Below are 22,649 nucleotides of genomic sequence, written 5' to 3'. Positions count from 1 at the left end.
GGCTCTAAATAAATGTAGATATTTATAAATATGCTGTAAATGTCTAATTATATATTTTTTAAACCAGTTAAATTCTTTCTCAATCTCCAATGAAGTTAGAATGTAGAAGCCACGCCCCTCCAAGGGGCGGGGCCTGTATGAGGTACAATTATGACGTAGTGTCAGCGTAACGTGAGCGTAATTGCGTCACTTCGTGTTTACAAAAGTTGTCACTCCGTTACTTCTGATATTTCATCATCTTTTCCTGAATTAAACGTCCCGTAATCTCTCTGCACTTCTTTTCGTTTCAAGTTCAAACTCTGCTCGCTCTACTTGAGCAGTTCTGCTGTTAAATCTTTGACCAACGTTCACGAACTTGGTGTTTCGGTACCGCTAGCTTAGCAGTGAGCAACGTCTTCCTGCCCCATGTTGTTCCTGCTCGGTGACATGTTCAGATAGAACCCGGCCTCCTTTAACGAGAACGGTACCTGGAGAACACGGAGTGTCCTCGGGGCTCTGGAGGCTCACCGGGTCGGGTTCATGCTGACCGACAGGGAGGCGGAGGAGTTCATCTGGAAGTCTCAGTCTCTCAAAACCCTGTTTTGTCGGACCACTTCTTATTAACATTTGCGTGTTAAAGCAGTGGAAGACATCTACGTTGATCTTAGTCCCACACAAGTGGATCATCTGCTAGAAAACACTGCAGCATCTCTGCTACAACTCTAGATGATGTCGCCCCTCTGAAGAAGAGAGTCATGAACCAGAGGAAGTTGTCTCCATGGTACAACTCAGAACTACGCTCTGCTAGGCAGCGACTAGAAAGATGGAAAGGAAATGGAGTTCCACTAATTTAGAAGAATTTCACCTGCCTGGAAGGAGAGTCTAATATTATATAAGAAAGCTCTTGGTAAGGCCAGAACTTTATATTATTCATCATTAATAGAGGACAACAAGAACAACCCCAGGTTTCTTTTCAGCACTGTAGCAGGCTGACAAAGAGACACAGTTCTGTTGAGTCCTCTATTCCTTCAGCTCTCAGCAGTAATGACTTCATCAACTTCTTTACTAATAAAATTCTTACTATCAGGGAGAGAATCGGGCCGACCCTTCCTGACACCATCACTGATGTGTTGCTAAGCAACAGCAGCCCTGAAAGCAACTGTAGGACCAGATGTAAACTTGGAACATTTCTCTCCTGTTGAGCTCTCTGAGTTAACTAGAATTATTTCTTCATCTGGATCCTCTAGTTGTCTGTTAGATCTCATCCCAACTAAACTTTTTAAGGAAGTCTTCCCTTTAATTAATACGTCCATATTAGATCAGATCAACCTATCTATTGTAACCGGCTATGCCAGTCATGTGACAATAAGAGAAGGGATGAGTTCAGGCTGTACACACAGGATACATATCAAAATAAAACATTTACTCCCTTTTTGCAACGATTTTCAGAGCACATTATATGAACACTGGTATAGTCAGAGAAAGTAGTGGAGGTCAGTGGAAAGAACAACAACTGTTTATTATCTATTCATCACCCCTGAAAACAACCAAACCAACGTCGTCATGTATCATAGGAGCTCATTTTGTTTGTTAATTAATGATTTTACCTAAAACATCTAATATAATTGCTTATTTTATTCTATGTTTAATTTTTGTCACTGTAATAGAAGTGACAACCCATATGTGCACTTTTATTTTGAAAGGTTGCCCGTCTGTTTCCGCTCTAACCCGGATTACCGTCGCTGACCGTTGGCGGTGGAAGTCCAGCACGCAGCCTGAACTCGGGCTCGTTGACTCCTTCAACTTCTCCCTGAATGGCTCCGTTGAAGTTTTGTGCGAACATTTCGTGGCTCTTCACGGAGCTTCCGGACTTCAGCCAGAGGATGTACGCGGCTGCCGCAGCCGGCTTTCAGGCTGTGGAGGCAGCCTGGCTCTACGACTCGGACCTGCAGGAGCTTCAGAGAGCCAGAGAGGCTACAGGGGTGGAGGTCGTCCTCATCAACACCCCCCCGGTAAACCACAGCCCCTCCACACTGTCTGCAGACAGGTCCCACACTGAGGTCCATGCAGCAGCTGTTCATTTTAACCAGACACGGATTCTGAAATATTATTAATACCTAAAGGGTGGTGGTGGTGGGGGGGATGCTAAGATGTCGTGTGTCCTGCAGGAGACGTGAAGGCAGGCTATCTCGGTCTTGGAGCAGTTCCTGGCAGAGAGGCAGAGTTCAGAGAGGGTCTGGATCTGACTTTGAAGTATGCACGAGCTTTAGACTGCAAAAGGTGAGACGTCACAGATCAGTGGGGAGCTTCTGTCTGATACTGTTCACCCTTTAACTTCCACCCCAAACACTGTACACTCTTACAAACCTATGTATTTGCTCTGCACCTTTCAACAACAGGATGTAAAATCAGCTGCACCTTTGTTGAGTTGAGTAGAATTTGTAAATCTGTTGAATAGTTGTTAACGCAGTCAATGTGTCACAGTCATGAGTTCTAATCACATCAGCTGTTACACAATAAATGGAAAGAATATGAACGATAGGACAGCAAATTAGGACACACACACACACACACACACACACACACACACACACACACACACACACACAGATAGATAATAGATAAATAGATCGATAGATAGATATTTTGTTATGTTGCAGCCTTATTCCAAAATGGATTAAATTCATTTTTTAAAAATATTTAACCCAAATAAAACCTTTAAAAAGACAAATGTGACAAAATATAGAATCAGAGATCACAAACTTGGCATTGAAACTGGTCTCTAAAAGACAACGGGTAGACGGAAGAAACTGAATTTGTGTTAACTGTGAAACGAGATGTTGAAACTGAATTTAATTTCCTGACAAGCTGCTCAAAATAGCAACAAATTAGAGACGATTTCTTGATAAAGTTCAGAAATGTCCGAATAATGACAGACTCACTGAAGCCCTGCTGGGAGAAGACAACCTACAACAGAGACATTAGAGCATGAAACAAAGAAGGAAATGTTTCCTTGTTTTTATTACTCTATCATTTTATCATTTATATTCTACTATTTACAGTGGGTATGGAAAGTATTCAGACCCCTTTAAATGTTTCACTCTTTGTTTCATTGCAGCCATTTGCTCAAATCAAAAAAGTTCATTTTATTTCTCATTAATGTACACTCAGCACCCCATCTTGACAGAAAAAAACAAATGTAGAAATTTGTGCAAATTTATTCAAAAAGAAAAACTGAAATATCACATGGTCATAAGTATTCAGACCCTTTGCTGTGACACTCATATTTAACTCACATGCTGTCCATTTCTTCTGATCCTCCTTGAGATGGTTCTACTCCTTCATTGGAGTCCAGCTGTGTTTAATTAAACTGATTGGACTTGATTAGGAAAGGCACACACCTGTCTATATAAGACCTTACAGCTCACAGTGCATGTCAGAGCAAATGAGAATCATGAGGTCGAAGGAACTGTCCAAGGAGCTCAGAGACAGAATTGTGGCAAGGCACAGATCTGGCCAAGGTTACAAAATAATTTCTGCAGCACTCAAGGTTCCTAAGAGCACAGTGGCCTCCATAATCCTTAAATGGAAGAAGTTTGGGACGACCAGAACTCTTCCTAGACCTGGCCGTCCAGCCAAACTGAGCAATCGTGGGAGAAGAGCCTTGGTGAGAGAGGTAAAGAAGAACCCAAAGATCACTGTGGCTGAGCTCCAGAGATGCAGTAGGGAGATGGGAGAAAGTTCCACAAAGTCAACTATCACTGCAGCCCTCCACCAGTCGGGGCTTTATGGCAGAGTGGCCCGACGGAAGCCTCTCCTCAGTGCAAGACATATGAAAGCCCGCATAGAGTTTGACAAAAAACACATGAAGGACTCCCAGACTATGAGAAATAAGATTCTCTGGTCTGATGAGACCAAGATTGAACTTTTGGTGTTAATTCTAAGCGGTATGTGTGGAGAAAACCAGGCACTGCTCATCACCTGCCCAATACAATCCCAACAGTGAAACATGGTGGTGGCAGCATCATGCTATGGGGGTGTTTTTCAGCTGCAGGGACAGGACGACCGGTTGCAATTGAAGGAAAGATGAATGCGGCCAAGTACAGAGATATCCTGGAAGAAAACCTCTTCCAGAGTGCTCTGGACCTCAGACTGGGCCGAAGGTTCACCTTCCAACAAGACAATGACCCGAAGCACACAGCTAAAATAACAAAGGAGTGGCTTCGGAACAACTCTGTGACCATTCTTGACTGGCCCAGCCAGAGCCCTGACCTAAACCCAATGGAGCATCTCTGGAGAGACCTGAAAATGGCTGTCCACCAACGTTCACCATCCAACCTGACGGAACTGGAGAGGATCTGCAAGGAAGAATGGCAGAGGATCCCCAAATCCAGGTGTGAAAAGCTTGTTGCATCATTCCCAAGAAGACTCATGGCTGTACGAGCTCAAAAGGGTGCTTCTACTCAATACTGAGCAAAGGGTCTGAATACTTATGACCATGTGATATTTCAGGTTTTCTTTTTGAATAAATTTGCACAAATTTCTACATTTCTGTTTTTTTCTGTCAAGATGGGGTGCTGAGTGTACATTAATGAGAAATAAAATGAACTTTTTTGATTTTAGCAAATGGCTGCAATGAAACAAAGAGTGAAAAATTTAAAGGGGTCTGAATACTTTCCGTACCCACTGTATGTAAGAATTTATGCTTTAGTCATGCCAATGAAACAAATTCAATTTAAATCAAATGTGTGGAGCTGCTGGAAATTCAGGGTGCTGATAATAATCATACCGATTCACTGTCACACCGTCATTGATTGACTGAGACACTTAAACAGAACAGCACCATCGTGAACTGAAGTGTGAACAGCGACTAACGAGACAATAGGTCTGCTGGGAGAGAACTAGATTCAGACCAGTTGAAGACTGGACCGCAGGCTCTCATTGACTGGACCTCAGGCTCTCACTGACTGGACCTCAGGCTCTCATTGACTGGACCTCAGGCTCTCATTGACTGGACCTCAGGCTCTCATTGACTGGACCTCAGGCTCTCATTGACTGGACCGCAGGCTCTCATTGACTGGACCGCAGGCTCTCATTGACTGGACCTCAGGCTCTCATTGACTGGACCTCAGGCTCTCATTGACTGGACCGCAGGCTCTCATTGACTGGACCTCAGGCTCTCATTGACTGGACCGCAGGCTCTCATTGACTGGACCTCAGGCTCTCATTGACTGGACCTCAGGCTCTCATTGACTGGACCTCAGGCTCTCATTGACTGGACCTCAGGCTCTCATTGACTGGACCGCAGGCTCTCATTGACTGGACCTCAGGCTCTCATTGACTGGACCTCAGGCTCTCATTGACTGGACCTCAGGGAACTGTGACAAAGTGGAATTGTGGTTTTCATTTGTTCTGATTGTGAATGTTAAGTCCAGTTCAGACCAAAGATCTGAAACTAGACAAAACTGTTTCAGAACAAGGTGAACTGTCCCGTCGAAGCTCGAATCATGACAGCGGACGTGCCGCCTCAAACTCAGCGCAGATTTAAACTGTAAGACACGACACTTAATGATGGACCTGCTCCGGAAACATAGACTTACAAGAAACTGACGAGATGTCCCATCCGTAGATTTGAATGAAGTCATCCAGGGCATTCTGCTGAAGTGCCTTTAAACAGATGTGAACTCGCGAACCTCACCATCACCATCCTCATTCATGCTTTAAGATGCTGCAACTTCTATCAGATATGAAAAAGCCCCAAAATATGTCATTGAAAAGAATACACCGTGTCATGAGAGGAAGAAGTTGCTCTGAGACATACAAAACATGAAAATCAGTGCAGCCCTCAGTGAACTGTCACTACAAATATATTTTTTTTGTTTACTTTGTTTTTTTCCGAATGAAATATAAATAAAAAAACATTAAGTTTTATCATATTGCATTACAGGCTTATTCACTGGTGAAGCACACACATTTGATTGATTAGAATCATTTTAATGAACTTGAGGTGTGCCGCTGGATCATGTAGGGAAATAGAAGTGTTGGATATCAGCAGGTATTTGAAAACTTGATCAGGACATCCTGAACACACATTAATTATTTATCAAATCAGCCTGTTGAAAATGAAACCAGCTACAGTTTGAGATCTTCACTCAACTCACTGATGCAGTTTGGGACTTTTTTCAGAGCTGCAGTAGTGGAGGCAGTGTGTCATGTTCTCCATGTTCTCTATGTTCTCCACGTTCTCCACGTTCTTCACGTTCTCCACGTTCTCCACGTTCTCCTGTCAGGATCCACCTGATGGCGGGAAGGGTTCCTGCAGACTCCGACAGAACGGCGGCTGCTAAAGAAATGGAGGCCGTGTTTGTGCAGAACTTAAACTACGCTGCTGACATCCTGTCAAAGGTAGGTGACCTTCTCTGTCCAACACACCAACAGCTCTCTGGAGTGCTTCTTATACTTTCTATTAGTGCAACCACCTTTTAAAAGTACAATGCAACCCAGGAATTAATGATAGCAAACAATTAAAGCAAATGAGACATCTTTAACTGCATTAAGGTGGTGAGACATTTCACTTGTTGCTGAGGAACAAATGCAAACATCTCCAACCCAAAGACGGGTTTTTACTGTTGTTTTATTACCGCAGTACTGAAAAAAGTGTCTGTCACTTGGCTGATGTGGACAGGAAAAGTATTTTTTCAGTACCATGTCTTTCTGTCCTCTCTATTTACTGCTAATATCCAGAAGTAAACAAGGAGCTTCTCCATGAATCTCGGTTGCAACATCAATCAATGATTTTCTAATTCAGTTGCCGTTCCTGTTAGACTTTTTAATTTAATAATCCACAAGCGTACCAGAAATTGGCTGTTTTTTTACTGAAATACTCAGAAATGTGCGTGTGCATCCACTGAGGTGACATGACACCAACCTGCAAGTTGATTTTTTTTTTTACCACAGAATATATAAAAGTGGATGGAGCTTCCAGGTCTGAAAGATGAAGCCAATGCAGAAGTGCATTAAGCTGCAATACCAGCGAGTGCCACTAGAGGTCGGCTCCATAGACTCCCATTCAACTTCTCTCATCAAATCCAAAGTGAATAAAATGTGTCCATCAGTTATCTCGGTGTTGTTAGCTAAAGTCACTCCTTCTTCTTAGTTTTCTGGAGGTCCATCTGAAAATAATCCCTCATTCATTAGAAAAGAAGATTCAAGAAGACCTGTTTTTGGGGGCGTGTCTGTTTGATTGACAGGTCTGTGGTGCAGTCAGGTTACAGCTATCGGTAGGCGGGACATAATATCGTCAGGTTTCCAATCAGATCGGTCAGATCCACTGCTGGCTCCTCCCCCAGCTCGTCCAAATATGGTCACTTCCTGCTCCAAACCGCTCCGAACTAGCAAAGATGGTGACGGACAGAATCTGAAATCGGGTGACATCCCTGTTGGTTGCCCCTTAGATGAGGTTGTTGGCAGTAGTCCAGTACATGAATATTATTATTTTAATTTTTTTTAATTATTATTTTTACAGCTGTTGTACTGTAAGTATCATATATGTAAAGATATTTCTAGAGTTAGATCAGATGAGTGGAACATCGCACCCCCAGGAATAAATAGTTCCCAATGAAACGGACTTTTTGATTGGAGCACAAGAGTCGTCTGTGTTAATCAGAGTCTTCCTCACAGGAAGGAATCACTGGACTGATTGAACCAATCAACACAAGGATTACAGACCCCTGCTATTTTCTGGACTCTCCTCATCAGGGTGAGACACGGCGTTCCTCTCGATCCTCTCGGCCATTGACAGACAACAACACACTGATTTGTTACTAATTCAGGCTAATGAGGACAATGCTTTCAGGAAATTATGAGATCTTGTATTTTTGCCTCTTTAGGTTTAAAATGAGGGACACCTGCAGAAAACAAACTATTTGAGTTTTTCTTTAATCTGTTATTCAACTTGGAGTGGGAGAGAATTGATTCAAGCACCAGGACTCAGGGATTTCCCTTAATTTCTGGAGAGTTAATGGCAAGTGTTAGTGTAATAATAACAGGTGTTAGTGTAATAATAACAGGTGTTAGTGTAATAATAACAGGTGTTAGTGTAATAATAACAACAGGTGTTAGTGTAATAATAACAGGTGTTAGTGTAATAATAACAGGTGTTAGTGTAATAATAACAGGTGTTAGTGTAATAATAACAGGTGTTAGTGTAATAATAACAGGTGTTAGTGTAATAATAACAGGTGGTAGTGTTATAATAACAAGTGTTAGTGTAATAATAACAGGTGTTAGTGTAATAATAACAGGTGTTAGTGTAATAATAACAGGTGTTAGTGTAATAATAACAAGTGTTAGTGTAATAATAACAGGTGTTAGTGTAATAATAACAGGTGTTAGTGTAATAATAACAAGTGTTAGTGTAATAATAACAGGTGTTAGTGTAATAATAACAGGTGTTAGTGTAATAATAACAGGTGTTAGTGTAATAATAACAGGTGTTAGTGTAATAATAACAGGTGTTAGTGTAATAATAACAGGTGTTAGTGTTATAATAACAAGTGTTAGTGTAATAATAACAGGTGTTAGTGTAATAATAACAGGTGTTAGTGTAATAATAACAGGTGTTAGTGTAATAATAACAAGTGTTAGTGTAATAATAACAGGTGTTAGTGTAATAATAACAGGTGTTAGTGTAATAATAACAGGTGTTAGTGTAATAATAACAAGTGTTAGTGTAATAATAACAGGTGGTAGTGTTATAATAACAGGTGTTAGTGTAATAATAACAAGTGGTAGTGTAATAATAACAGGTGGTAGTGTAATAATAACAGGTGGTAGTGTTATAATAACAGGTGTTAGTGTAATAATAACAACAGGTGTTAGTGTTATAATAACAGGTGGTAGTGTAATAATAACAACAGGTGTTAGTGTAATAATAACAACAGGTGTTAGTGTTATAATAACAGGTGTTAGTGTAATAATAACAACAGGTGTTAGTGTAATAATATCAGGTGTTAGTGTTATAATAACAGGTGTTAGTGTAATAATAACAACAGGTGTTAGTGTTATAATAACAGGTGTTCATATTACTACACTACATTTGTGACAAATACAAACATTTCATTACATTGCATTTATTTATCTGACGCTTTTATCCAAAGCAACTTACAATAAGTTCATTTCAACCATGAGGGTACAAAACCAGAACAACAGGAATCAAGAAAATACAATTTCTTCCAGAAAGCCAAACTACAAAGTTCTATCAGTAAGTTCTATTTTAAGATACTAAAGTTCTACTGTTCAAGGTAAAGGAGGAGGAGGAGGAGGAATAGGAGGAGGAGGAGGTGTGTTTTTAGTTTGTGGTGGAGAGAGCAGAGCCTGAGACACCGAGGTCCTGAAGGAGGAAAGAAGGATCTGGTGGTTCACTGTGTCCAATGCAGCAGAAGGTCTAGAAGGATCAGGACAGAGGACAGAGAGGCTGCTCTAGCAGTGTGAAGCTGCTCAGAGACAGAAGGAGGACCGTCTCTGTTGAAACCAGACTGGTGGTCAAGAAGGTTATTATGGTGGAGATAGGAGGAGAGTTGGTTGAAGATAGCTCACTCCAGAGTTTTAGAAAGAAAGGGAAGAAGAGAGACGGTCTGTAGTTGTTTACTTCAGACGGGTTGAGGGGGGGTTTCTTCAGGAGAGGGTTCACTCTCTCCTTCAGAGAGTTCAGGAAACAGACCGTTGACAGAGAAGTGTTGATGAGATGGGAGAGAAAAGGAAGAAGGTCAGGAGCAATAGACTGGAGAATGAGAGATGGGATGGGGAGGGGGGCAGTTGGTTGGAGGGGGGGGGGTGGAGGTTACCAAGGTAACAACTTGATTGGGAGACGGGGGGGTGAAAGAGGAAAGTGAAGGGGATGAAGATGAAGATGATGGACATGTAGTTACAGAAGATGGATTATAAAATGAGGAGCGTATGTCATCTATCTTTTTAGTAAAGTAGTTGACAAAGTGGCTTGGTGGAGGGAGGAGGGAGGGGGGGGGGGTCAAGGAGGTTGGAGAAGATGGAGAAGATGGAGAAAAGCTGTTTGGGGTTGGAAAAAGAGGATTGAATTCTGGTTTGGTAGAAGGAGCTTTTGGTGTGGCTGAAGGAGAAGACAGGAGAGAGCAGCAGGGTGGATGTTGTCCGGTGTGATCCAGGTCTCCGTGAGACCAAGGAAGTCCAGAGATGAAGTCTGTCTTCAGCTGACTGACAGTTCCAGAGTCCTCCTGTGACGAGGTGTTGGGTATGAGTGGAACGGGTGGGACAGATAACAGAGGAAAGGTTACGGTGTTGGTGTGAAGGAGTGAGAGGCCTGTAGTATCTATGAGTAGATATACGCACAGGGACGGAAAGTACACACACACTCAGATAGTAGTAGTTATACTCAGTGTCCCCCGAAGACTCCAACGAAAGACTCCTTTGTCTTTATCCTCTGAGTCTTTGTCCTCGCTGACACTTACGCTTCAAACACTTCCTGGTAACAGGGTTGGCTACAGCTGGTCAGACCACACCTCCTGTTCGTTAGACCACACCTCCTGCTCATTAGACCACACCTCCTGCTCATTAGATCACACCTCCTGTTTGTTAGACCACACCTCCTGCTCATTAGACCACACCTCCTGCTCATTAGACCACACCTCCTGCTCATTAGACCACACCTCCTGTTCGTTAGACCACACCTCCTGCTCACCACTGATTACTAAACAAAGAAAACTTTCACACAGTCTCTAGATTTTGTCCCAACTTGTCTCAGAGAGTCTTTTTACCTCAAACGGTAGAAAGTAAAATACAACTTAGTCCTTAATAGAATTGGAATAAAAGACCAGCAGTTTAACTCTAAACTTGTTCTCTTTGACTCTCAGTTACTTGAGTGAAAACAAGAATCCAATCACAAACAATTCCAGCTACCAAAAAACATACAAGCTTCAGCGGTCTAGATATCCTAAAACAGCAGATGTAATAATACACTTTAGCAGAGAAGAGTATTTAAAGATGATACTTTGCTGTGTTCTAGTGTGGTGTGAGTGAGTGTGTGAATGAGTTAAAGGACATTTTTGTCAATGACATACAGATTGTGTAAAAGGTCCATGAATGTGCCTGTCATTTACTTTTGAATCATTTAAACTGAACTAATCAGGTTCAAAGAGAACGAGGTGTCATGTTGTAGCACCGCTCTAGGTGATGTGATGCTGCAGTGAGGACACCAGCGTTTGATAAAAGTGTCTTATTTCTATCTCCTGTCATGAGGACAGCGCCTCCTGTCTGTAGTGTTTAATATCTCACTTCTTCCAACAAGTGTCTCAGCTGATCATCTTTTATTATTCTGCAGCTGCTGCAATACTGGAGAAGGTTGGGAAAAAAAATATTAAGCTGCAAATGGTGGGTGCTTTAGAAATTTGTCTTAACTTTTTTTTTTTAAACAACTCTTAATTTAACAGAATCTGAATTGTTTCAGGACGTCTTTCACTGGCAGATAATGGATGGAAACCTGACACAAAATTTACAGAAGTATTTCCCCATAATTGGTGAGTAAGATGTGTAAAAGTAACAGAAAAATTGTACAAACGATACAACCTACATATACAAATATTCATACATGAAACATACTGAAACGTTAATACAATAAGAATAATGTTGCTTGTACTCACCATATTCTGAAAGTCTCACAGTAGAATGTCGTCGTGTGAGATGTTGGCAGCTAAAGTTCATTTTAGATGTAAACTTGTGTTGTGTGTATTCCCTGACTGACTCCACTCTATACAATACTCAATCAACAACAGTGTAAGAAGAAGTGTTGTCTGGTTTCTCAGGTCACGTTCAGATTGCTCAGGTTCCAGGCAGGAATGAGCCTGACAGTGCTGGAGAGCTCAGCTACAGCTACCTGTTCAACACACTGGAAAAGCACGACTACCAGGGATACATCGGCTGTGAATACAAGCCGCTGGGTTAGTACTGTCTTTATTTTTTCTCAACCCACCCTCAACCTGACTACTACCTCCAACAACTCTGTTATCCCGACCCTGACTGATAAGAACCTCGGAGACACTCGACAGGCAACTCTCTCTTACTGCCAACATCACTGCAAAAACACGTTCCTGTAGATACATGCTGCACAACATCAGGAGAATACGTCCCCTTCTCACTCAGAAGGAGGTCCAGGTTCTGGTCCAGGTTCTGGACCAGGCTCTGGACCCTGGGCTCCTAAATGGTGGAATGAGCTCCCCACCGACATCAGGACAGCAGAAACTGAACATCTTCCACCACAAACTAAAAACACATCTCCTCTCCCCCTCCTCCTCTCCTCCTCCTCCTCCTCTTCCTCCTCCTCCTCTTCCTTCACCTTGAACAGTAGAACTTTAGTATCTTCAAATAGAACTTACTGATAGAACTTTGTAGTTTGGCTTTCTTGAAGAAATTGTATTTTCTTGATTCTTGTTGTTCTGGTTTTGTACCCTCATGGTTGAAATGAACTTATTGTAAGTAGCTTTGGATAAAAGAGTCAGATAAATGAAATGAAATGTAATTTTAGTCATTATGGCAAAAAAACATCAGCCAGTAATGCTCTCTGTCCAATGCAGGCACCACAAACGATGGTCTGGGCTGGATCAAGAACTACTGGACTCACAGGAAGTGTTGAACACAGGAGACCAAGCACAAAGCTGCCACTGTCCTGCCTGATCCAGACTCCTGTGGCCTTATACATTAAGTTAGGTGACCAAACAGTCCTCCAGTAGCACAGACAGAAGACTGATAGCTCAGTGAGTTAGCTGTCAGTTTGTTCGCTCAGTCTGTTCTTTTGAATCAGTTCTGCTGTAAAGTTAGTTCACTTTTTAATACGTGTCCTGAACAGTTCTTTAGGAGCATTTGTTTTGATGCCATACACTGTATGTCCCCACTAATCAGAGACCGTGAGCATATTCTAAATAGTTGTAAAGACCTGAGTAGAGATCATGAATGTTTTATAAGAACTGGAGTTGGTGGCCGTCATTTCAAATAAAATTACTCAAGATGCACCGAATCTTTTAATTCCTCCTGGTTTGCGTGATTGTTCAGTGCGCAGCTTTTCTTCCTGGCCAGTGGACTTTACATCGGGATGATTCCAGTTTCACATTGTAACAATACTTTTCTAGGTTTGAGGACATTTTTCATGCGTTAAATCTTTGTGGTTTAAAAACCCACCATACTAAAGCTAATAACTAACTGAAAGGACTCCTCTACATGCACTTGGTTTTCTAAAAGTGGTCTATGAGAAAAGGCTTTTATTTCTGAAACGGACTCAAATTGAGTTTGCGAGAGAGATCAACTTTCTCCCATATTAGCTTCTCTTCATCGGCCCCCTGTAAAATAAATAATAGAAGTGAAAATCCTTTTACATACGAGGCCCTTATTGACCGAGCTGAGATCTTCCAGAACCAAATCATCTGAACAGAGCTTCTCTCTCGGAGCACCGCCTGCTTGTGGGTCCAGAGTTTCCGCCTCCACCTTTTAATCATGCTGCTGTAGGCCGGGGTTGTTTTCTTGTTCACGCTGATGCTTTTAATGTGCTTTCTGTCATTTTGTTCCCTTGCTGTGTTTTCTCTGGTGGTTGTAAGGTGTTATGGGACCATGTTGTCAAAAATGTCATAGTACAGTTTGTCCTCCAAATTGTCATATAAATGTCATCTTAGAGTGTCTCGTTCAAAATGTCATTAAAACCTCATGTGATATTATAGTAGGTCTACCAAAAAGTCATAAAAACGTCATGCATGTCATGTCATAGCATGTTGTCCAATTTGTCAATAAAATGTCATAGTAGAGTATGTTGTCGAATATGTCATAAAAATATCACAAAAACATGTTAGTGTAGCATGTGGTCCCTTCTTCAAGTCCATTTCAAAACTTTTTGAGCCTTGCGTTTTCATGACATTTCAAACTGCATAGTTTGTTTGTGGCCGATGGATCCATGGAGAGCTAAAGAGAGGAGGTGCTCCATTTCCCCAATCATATACGGCGGTCTTACTTCCCTCTGATGGTTCGACTTCACTTCGCCTCAGATTCCCACATATCATACTTTGTGCTAATGTCAAAAACTATGGAACACATTTTCATCCATCCTTCGGGTTTATTTAACATTTTACATACTGTATAAATTGTTCTGTATATACACAATAAACATTATACAGTTAGTGCAGTGTTTATATTACAGAGGCAATATGCTCCGGGCTAACTTTTTCCAGTTCACATTTTGCTTGATAAATAGCCAGTGTTAAACATTCAGTCGGAGTTCTCTGAGCTCCACATTTCTTCATTTAGAAAACACGTGTGGATTCCTCCTGGTGGAAATGTGTGCGCCTCTGAGGCTGTTGAATATGTCATTAATCAAGCTACTGCAGCGGATATCAAGCCTTCATAGTTCCTGTGATGTAACAGTCCCATGCCGGGCTGGCTCCCTGCCCTCTTCTAAACTCAAGTATGATTACTTGCTGCACAGTTTCAGAATACACAAGTGAAACTCATCACCTGAACTTGCTCTGGAAACACTCAGCGCTGATGACATGTGGCATGCTATTATGCAAATCACCAGAGCTAATATGATCCATTTTCTTGCTTATGAAAGGCAATTTCACATTTCTCCAAAATGACTGAGGCACTTTCACTGCATAACATCACAGATCTCTGCAGAGCCGATGGAACAGCAACAGCATCACTTCATAGATTCGGGAATGAAAAAAGGAGGAAATAAAGAGAAAGGCACTTCAGGGCACCAGATATGGCAGTCGGCTTCAAGTGGATAACAGGTTTGACACATTAGACAGTGGAACAGAAAAGCCTTCCCTCTCTGCACACTGACATGTCAGCCGTGACTCGTGAACACTGATGTGGCATGATGAGCCGGCTACATGCTATCAGAAGGCAGCTCCGACCTATTGGTGGAGCAGTGGCGTTTAAACTTGTGCAGGTCTATAACCAGAAGTGAATGCCATGACTGAGAAGCTTCTATATATTCAGGATGTTTCTCCTCCACAGAGGAGCAGACAGAAATACAGTGACGTCTCCTTCATTGGTCAAAACTGAAATGTGGGGTGAGTTTCAGAGCACAAGACTCCAGGAGCTCCACCTCCAGCAGCCTGGAGGCCTCTGGCTCATGAAGACATCAGACAGACTGACAACAGTCAGTCAGTAAAAGGGTCAGAGGTCGTCAGGGAGAGCCTCTCTCTGAAGACCTCGAGGATGTCTTGTTGTCTTGTTGCCTTCTCAGTTGCAGCTTCAGTCCAAATCAGAAGTCTGAGTGAAACTTTGATTTTGGTTCGATAAGACGAACTCCAACCGAGCAGCGATGATGACGGAGCAGAACGTGTGGAGTCATCCTGAACTTGTTGAAGAGCGTCGTGTGTTCCTCCCGGAGATGGTTCAGGCTGTGAAAACTCCACAAAGCGTGGCGCTCTGATTCACGCAGTGAAGAGAAGGTGGCGTGATGGACCAGCCACCCGAGTCAGACCCTGATCTCTCTCAGCGGATCGATATGATGTTTGAACTCTTTAAAAGCCGGGGAGACGCTGTCTGGTTTAAACCCGGATTTTTGAAACGGGGCAAACTTCTGAGATGTTTGAGTTGCAGTTTGAGAACACAACAGCTGATCACCCGTCTGAACCAGCGGTGGCCCGGCTGCAGGATGTTCAGAGGTTTCGGTGAGCTGTCTGCAGTTTGTGGCTACGATCGCATCTTCTATAAATAGGAGCGAGTCTGCTTGAATATCTGAAGTCTGGACTGCGGTGTATGAATCTTTTCTGATGTTTCACTTTGTGTTCATTGTAGAATTGCACCAAGTCTTCTGCCTCTGACTCTTTTTGTCGGCATCGTGTGAAGACATTTTCTTATTTGAATAAACTTAGTTGAAACTAACAGAAGCTCGATGCTCAGGTTCAGCATGAGCTCGGTGCTGCTGAGTCAGGGCTTTGTACACTGTGGGCGTAACGACCCAATATAACCAGACAACATCATTAGAACGTGTTGTACAAGAGAACACTAGGAGGTTTATAAAAACGGTGTCTGCTCATCTGGAGTCACTTTTCCTTGTCGTTTGAAAAGATATTTCTCTAAAATACGTGTCTGAATGAATGAATATTGCTACTGAACCAGCTCGGGGAGGTTTTCTGCACCGCACTAAGGACCCATTTACTTTTCAATCAGATTCCTGTCAGACTGCTTCGGGGGCAGATGAGCTCCTGATGAGACATCCGGGGTCCAAACAGGGTGGTGCTGCAGGGCAGACGAGATCTTCACTAAAGAGAGGTGGAGCTGCTGGCAGCCGAGAGGATCTTCCTCCGTGAACCCACGAGCAAAACCTTGTGTTTGGATCGTGGACAGGCTGATGTGCGCGGTGGTGAGTGCAGCGCTGGTTGGGCCTACAACAGGCCCGTCCACAGGTTGTAGCAGGCCGTGTTGATGACAGACTCCAGGTGATGATACATGGACACCAGCTGAGGAGGAGGGCTGCTGCTGGCCTGAGGCTGCGACGGCAGCGGCTCTCGAAACACAACCTTCAAACTCTGTGGAAGGAAGATGAAAAGAATTATTCCTGAGCAGTTCACACAAATATAATGCAACAATGAAAGATAATGAGACCAGTATGATAACTCACTGTTTTTCCAGCCTGCGTGTCCAGAAAGACCAGAACAAAGCAGTCAGTGAACTTCTGGTTTAGAACAGCCTGGAACAGGAGGACAGACGTGGAGACAGATTAACGTGACATTTTTAAAGTCAAGTTGTCTACTTGTAAACATTTATCCCTTTATGATATTAAACATTAAGGAAACACTTTGCCGTATGCCCTGTATCAGACAAGAATGGGACCACGTCACTTTCAAAACTCCAGCAACTGGTCTCCTCAGTTCCCCAACATTTACAGAGTGCTTTAAAAAGAAGGTGATGCAGCTCAGTGTAAACATGCCGCCAGCCCAACCTTGTTGTGTTGCTGCCATCAAATTCAAAATGAGCAGATATTTTTCATGAAACAATTCAATTTCTCATTTTCAACATTTGATGTTGTCTTTGGTTGATTTGCAAATCATCACATTAGTTTTTATTTACATTGTTCACAGCGTCCCAACTTTTTAAGGCATTGCAGAATTTGCTGATATTTTCCCCCAAATTCCAGTGTGAACATTTTCTATTTTTAAGAACAACAATGTTCATGAACTCAGACAGGAGGGAGCCTCCTGGATAACTGAAGGACTGTATGAAGTTGAGGTTAAAGTATGAACACACAAAATGTGTAGGATTATCATCACATGCTTTTTTACCCTGTTGGAGTCGTGATCGATACAAACGACAGCGAGAAGCTGTTTAAAATGACTGAACCTATGTTGAACCTCTGAATTTGTGATTATTATTTGTATTAGAAACGGGTGGAGCTGAGAGCTACAGACAGCAGCGAGGTCACAAGTATTAAGATATAGACTTTTGGTCTATTCATGGCATTTGTTAATAACAAGAAAAATAACTCTCCACACAGTTAGAGAGAAGATTATTACGTTTAACTGTTTAAAAGCTGTGCAACAGTGGAACTGAAAATAAATGCAGACTTGCGGTTCACTGATGGTTTACACACCTCAAGTTTCAGACGTTACACCTTCAGTCTGTAATGAACGTAAACTATCTGGGAGGATTCAGGCGCTCCGTCACAAAATACTAATATTTTAAGTTGAGATATTTTTTTACACTGAAACACTCAGTTTGAAACTAACTTTCAACTTTCAATAACTGTATTGTTCCTATGTTTACATCATGTGAAGCTGCATTACAAACTAACACCAGTAACTCGTTAGTCTGTCAGTGATGTTCCTGCTGCAGCTGCTCTGAACTAAAAGAGAGAACAGACATGAAGATCCTCCTCTCACCAGATACTGGATGCCGCTGTCGTCGAAGTGTCTGCAGCTCTGAGGGAAGCGGTTCAGCAGCACTTTGATCAAACTCTGGTACCAGGTTGGACTCATGGTCAGGAAACAGTCCTGCAGCAACACATCACAGCACCATTACAGCAACCTGCCTGTAACTTCATCACCAACCGGGTTTCATTCTGCTTCACCTCCACAACAACTTCACAACTAAATCAAATATGGAATCAAAATGTCTTCATATTGTGGAGCAAAATATAAAACTTTTTGAGTGCGATCTCCGTTTCCGTGGCAACACATGGGGGTATGACTAACAATTGGAAAACAAACAGTAACGTCAGTAGACTCTTATGTATCGTATGTAATGTTTACTACTCCAGGAAGTAGTCGGACCCTTGGCAACCACCCTAGCAACAGAGAGGATTTCTAGTCTCCAACTGAATAAATACAGAACATAGAAACACTAAACTGATCAGCTAGTTCAGTCTGGTTGGAACAAAGATATCTGAGGAACAAAGATATCTGATGAACAAAGATATCTGATGAACAAAGATATCTGAGGAACAAAGATATCTGAGGAACAAAGATATCTGATGAACAAAGATATCTGATGAACTAAGATATCTGATGAACAAAGATATCTGATGAACAAAGATATCTGAGGAACAAAGATATCTGATGAACAAAGATATCTGGTGAACTAAGATATCTGACGAACAAAGATATCTAACGAACAAAGATATCTGGTGAACAAAGATATCTGAAGAACAAAGATATCTGATGAACAAAGATATCTGATGAAGAAAGATATCTGAGGAACAAAGATATCTGAGGAACAAAGATATCTGAATAAGATATCTGATGAACAAAGATATCTGATGAACAAAGATATCTGATGAAGAAAGATATCTGAGGAACAAAGATATCTGAAGAACAAAGATATGTGATGAACAAATATATCTGATGAACAAAGATATCTGAGGAACAAAGATATCTGAATAAGATATCTGATGAACAAAGATATCTGGTGAACAAAGATATCTGATGAACAAAGATATCTGATGAACAAAGATATCCGATGAACAAAGATATCTGGTGAATAAAGATATCTGAAGAACAAAGATATCTGATGAACAAAGATATCTGAAGAACAAAGATATCTGAAGAACAAAGATATCTGAAGAACAAAGATATCTGATGAACAAAGATATCTGGTGAATAAAGATATCTGAAGAACAAAGATATCTGGTGAACAAAGATATCTGATGAACAAAGATATCTAATGAACAAAGATATCTGATGAACAAAGATATCTGATGAACAAAGATATCTAGTGAACAAAGATATCCATGTTCTCATGTGTTTTTAACATTTTAGCTCCGTGTCATGTGTTCAAACCAAACCGGTCCAGCTAGCCTCCTCTAGGACTGTAAGTGCGTGACTATCCGTGGTGTTACGGTACGGGTGCTCGGAGCGACCAAAAAGGACCAAAAGAGACCCGACTTCACCAAATGGGTCATTTAATAGAACTAGAACAAGTAGAAACTACATTATACTGCATATTATATCAAATTCAATTCTAATTCTATGTTCCCATTGAGGAGGTAGATTGATATTTCTAGTGATGAGCAGGATGTGATGTCATGATGATTTGTTCCAAATGTTCAGTTGACCAATCAGATCTCGGGTGGAGCTACTAGTTAGATAATCTGCAGTAAAACAACTGTTTCTCCACAGTATTCCATGCTGTTGTATTATAGTCGTACTGAGTGAGAAGCAGCAGCACAATAAGACCTCAGTGTTCCCTGGTCAAGAGAGCTCATGTCATAAACATAAACTTATGAGGTGAGCTAGCAGCAGCCTAAATGAACTACCCGAGTTCAAATAAATGGGAGGACTACTGTTTAACCCTCAACGCCTCAATGATCTAGTTCCTGCCGTTCTTGACATGTGACTTGCAAATCAGTGACTGTCCTGTAAGAACAGGAGCTGTGGCGATGGATGTCAGGACCCTGCAGTGTACCGCTGAGGTGTGAACTCACCAGCTGAGGGTCGATCTCTCCCACCGAGCGACTCTGCACCGCCTCCAGCAGCTCCTCCAGCTCGCTGAACGACAGCTTGGCCAGCTTCAGTTTGTCCAGGGCCACGTGCTCTCCGTGGAACAGCCTCCTCCACAGGTTGTCCCTGCGGCAGTGCCCCATGGCCTGCTCCACGCTGGCCTGGATCTGTCTGCGGGCCGACGCCACCTCGTTGTTGAGCAGCGGGAACAGAGGGGAGGCGTACAGCAGCCCCTGAGCCTCGGCTCCGGCCCCCGCCAGAGGATAAAACTCGTTGCCGTCGCTGGGGGCCGAGGCGACGGCAGCTTCAGAGGAGGTTTCCTCCCAGAGGTCCTGTTCCGATCCACGGGACCCGGAGACTTCTGCTCGATCCTGGGGGGGGCGACCTCCCACCTCACCAGGGTCACGGTGGATCTGAGGAAGCTTCTTGAAGCGTCGCATGTCAGCAGTGAGGCGGGGGAACAGCTCTCTCTGACTGGTCATGATCACATAGAACCGCAACCTACACAGAGGGGACGGTTTCAACTTTAGAGGGACAATCATGTCAACAGTCAATCAAACCGCAAAAAGTCCATGACTTGGGAGGAGGTTTATTATCACCTGCCTAATATTGGAATATAAAAACAAGATTTGAGTTTAAAGAATCAGATGATATATTGACAGATAATGAATTCTATTTATTGACAGTATGAGCCAAGAATTTTGATAAAGATCTTCTTCCAGTGTGTAACTTGTGCTCTCTGGTGGACTTTTTAAATTCTCAAATATCAATATTGTTTTCAAGTCCAAACTCAAATAGATTAAATTTATCAATATAAAACAGCACATTTTCACATGGGAGAAGCTGGAACCAGGTTTTTAATTTTCTGTCTATAGCCAGTCGCCTCCAGGAGTTTTTTTGTGATGATTGAGATCAAAAATGTTTGCTTTTGCGGCAGATTTTCTCAAAAGCTGCGAAGTAATTAGCTGAGTTTTGAGTGAGGTGTTTGAGGTAGAATTGAGGGAAGTAGAAAAAATTGCAAGTCAAGAAAAAAGATGGTATTTTTTTTTTTAAAGCACTGGTTCTGAAGCCCCATCAGAACCATGGGAATCAAGGTTCCAAAATAAATCCTAAAAGCTGCGTATGTTTCCAGAACAGAGCGTCAGTGACTGGAATATAGAAACAAGGACTACATCAGCTGTCAAAATAAGAGCTTTAGATGCTGTTTAATTCATTTATTAATTTGTGTTAATTTCCTGGTAGGACTGTGTGGCTAACAGATTACTGGACCGTGTGGTGTCACATCACTGAAGTGTGATGACTTATGATGAAAGCTGTAATTGTGTTGCAGTACTCCGGTGCTCTGGTCTCACTAGTGACTCTCTGATTATCGTGTGCTTTAGGTGGCGGTCCTCCTCACCTCAGTAAATGTCTCTCCCCGTCCGACTGCTCCTCAAACGGAGCAGCGTTGTGACAAACCACCAGGGACACATCGAAGTCGTCGTGGTGGTGCAGGCCCTCCAGGTCCTTGTAGGAGCCCGAACTACAGCAGGAGAGAGGAGAGGGTTGGAGTGAGGCGCCTGGTGTGAGGAGAACAGATGCATTCTGGGATTTATATCTTCACCTGTTCCATAGAACCACCAGAGCGTACTCGTGCAGGTCCGGTGTCCCCTTCTTGTTGTCGGTGCTGACTGCAGCCTTGGACATGCGGAGCGGCTTCATGCCGTACGTGCTGGCGTGGTCGGTGATGTAGTTGTAGAGCTGGTGAGCTGTTATCATCCCCGTGGAGATGGAGAAGCTCCCTGATTCACACAAAGATCAGAGACGCTCAGAAAAATAATCACATGCAGCCCGGTTCTTCTACGGACCCGCGGAGACTCCATGTAAAACCATCGGCCCTCTGTTGTCTCGTCACAGACCCGCTGAGGTCACAGATATTAGAAGCACTCATCTCTTTTCTCTGTGAAACAACATTTGCTCCACAAACATTTGCTGGATGTTTTTAAGTGTTGTGTTTTGGCTGCAGAGAGATGAAGAAGATGCTTTACATGTAGCTCAGGTTCAGTCAGCCTCACAAACTCACTCATTCTGTTTCCTGAATAACAGGCTTCATAGACGGACAAATCTCTAGAATTAAAAGTACTGTTTGGGTATTGTTCTCAAACCAAACCAGACTAACAAACCGCCTCTCTGTCCCTGAAACTCACTTTTTTTTCTTCAAACTAAAACTAAAGAACCCGATCAAAACACATCACTGTAGCTGCTTCTGTGTGTGAAACAGGACTTTCCACCGGAGTCACCTTGAAAGACGTGATTGCGGCCGAACTTGGGGATGTCCGGGTGATGGGAGATGAAGTCGTCCAGGAAGTCGGTGAGCTGGTAGCCCTGGCGCAGCGTCATGTGGCAGCCGACCAGGTACTGGTGGACCACCCGCAGGTGGAAGTCGTAGCTGAAGGAGTGAACGTGCATCAGGTCACGCACCTTATCGCACTCCTCAGTGAAGAGCATGGAGAGCTGCGACAGAAGGGGGGAGACGGGGAGACAGTCACGGGGAGGAGGAGGGAGTCACCAGGAGCTGCAGACAAGTTCACCACACGGATCAGTCTGGAGAACCGGGCCGACACCACGGACTCCCAACCACTACCAGCGGTGAACCTGCTCTGCATTGACTGCCGTTCCTCCTCAGTAAGAACATTTACTAAACAGCTTTGATATCAATCACATTCATCATTT

At 42.7% G+C, this 22,649-nt stretch overlaps 2 protein-coding genes across 2 annotated transcripts in view; one reads left to right on the top strand and one right to left on the bottom strand.

Annotated features, from left to right (window-relative positions):
* Nucleotides 1-692: 692 nt before the first annotated feature.
* Nucleotides 693-12,903, top strand: hyi (hydroxypyruvate isomerase). The gene is made up of 10 exons (XM_069718498.1): nt 693-886; nt 1,683-1,991; nt 2,103; nt 2,148-2,259; nt 6,270-6,384; nt 7,660-7,738; nt 11,333-11,382; nt 11,459-11,528; nt 11,814-11,948; nt 12,582-12,903. Exons 2-10 carry the CDS (start codon nt 1,794-1,796, stop codon nt 12,638-12,640), a joined length of 819 nt encoding a protein of 272 aa, XP_069574599.1. The 5' UTR covers nt 693-886; nt 1,683-1,793; the 3' UTR covers nt 12,641-12,903.
* Nucleotides 12,904-15,563: 2,660 nt separating this feature from the next.
* szt2 (SZT2 subunit of KICSTOR complex) overlaps nt 15,564-22,649 on the bottom strand; it is an 85,228-nt gene continuing 78,142 nt past the window's right edge. Inside the window, exons 69-75 of the mRNA XM_069718468.1 lie at nt 22,217-22,430; nt 21,541-21,718; nt 21,337-21,459; nt 19,922-20,438; nt 17,883-17,993; nt 16,625-16,693; nt 15,564-16,532 (exon numbers count right to left, since the gene is read on the bottom strand). Coding sequence (XP_069574569.1) covers nt 16,389-16,532; nt 16,625-16,693; nt 17,883-17,993; nt 19,922-20,438; nt 21,337-21,459; nt 21,541-21,718; nt 22,217-22,430 — 1,356 coding nt within the window. The 3' untranslated portion in view covers nt 15,564-16,388. The remainder of the gene's footprint in view (nt 16,533-16,624; nt 16,694-17,882; nt 17,994-19,921; nt 20,439-21,336; nt 21,460-21,540; nt 21,719-22,216; nt 22,431-22,649) is intronic.

This window comes from Brachyistius frenatus, unplaced genomic scaffold, assembly GCF_029030835.1.
Source record: "Brachyistius frenatus isolate BFR_SWC_R1_liver_20210118 unplaced genomic scaffold, ASM2903083v1 Contig_192, whole genome shotgun sequence".
In the NCBI taxonomy this organism is placed as follows: Eukaryota; Metazoa; Chordata; class Actinopteri; family Embiotocidae; genus Brachyistius; species Brachyistius frenatus.
This window is presented reverse-complemented; position numbering and strand designations above follow the sequence as displayed.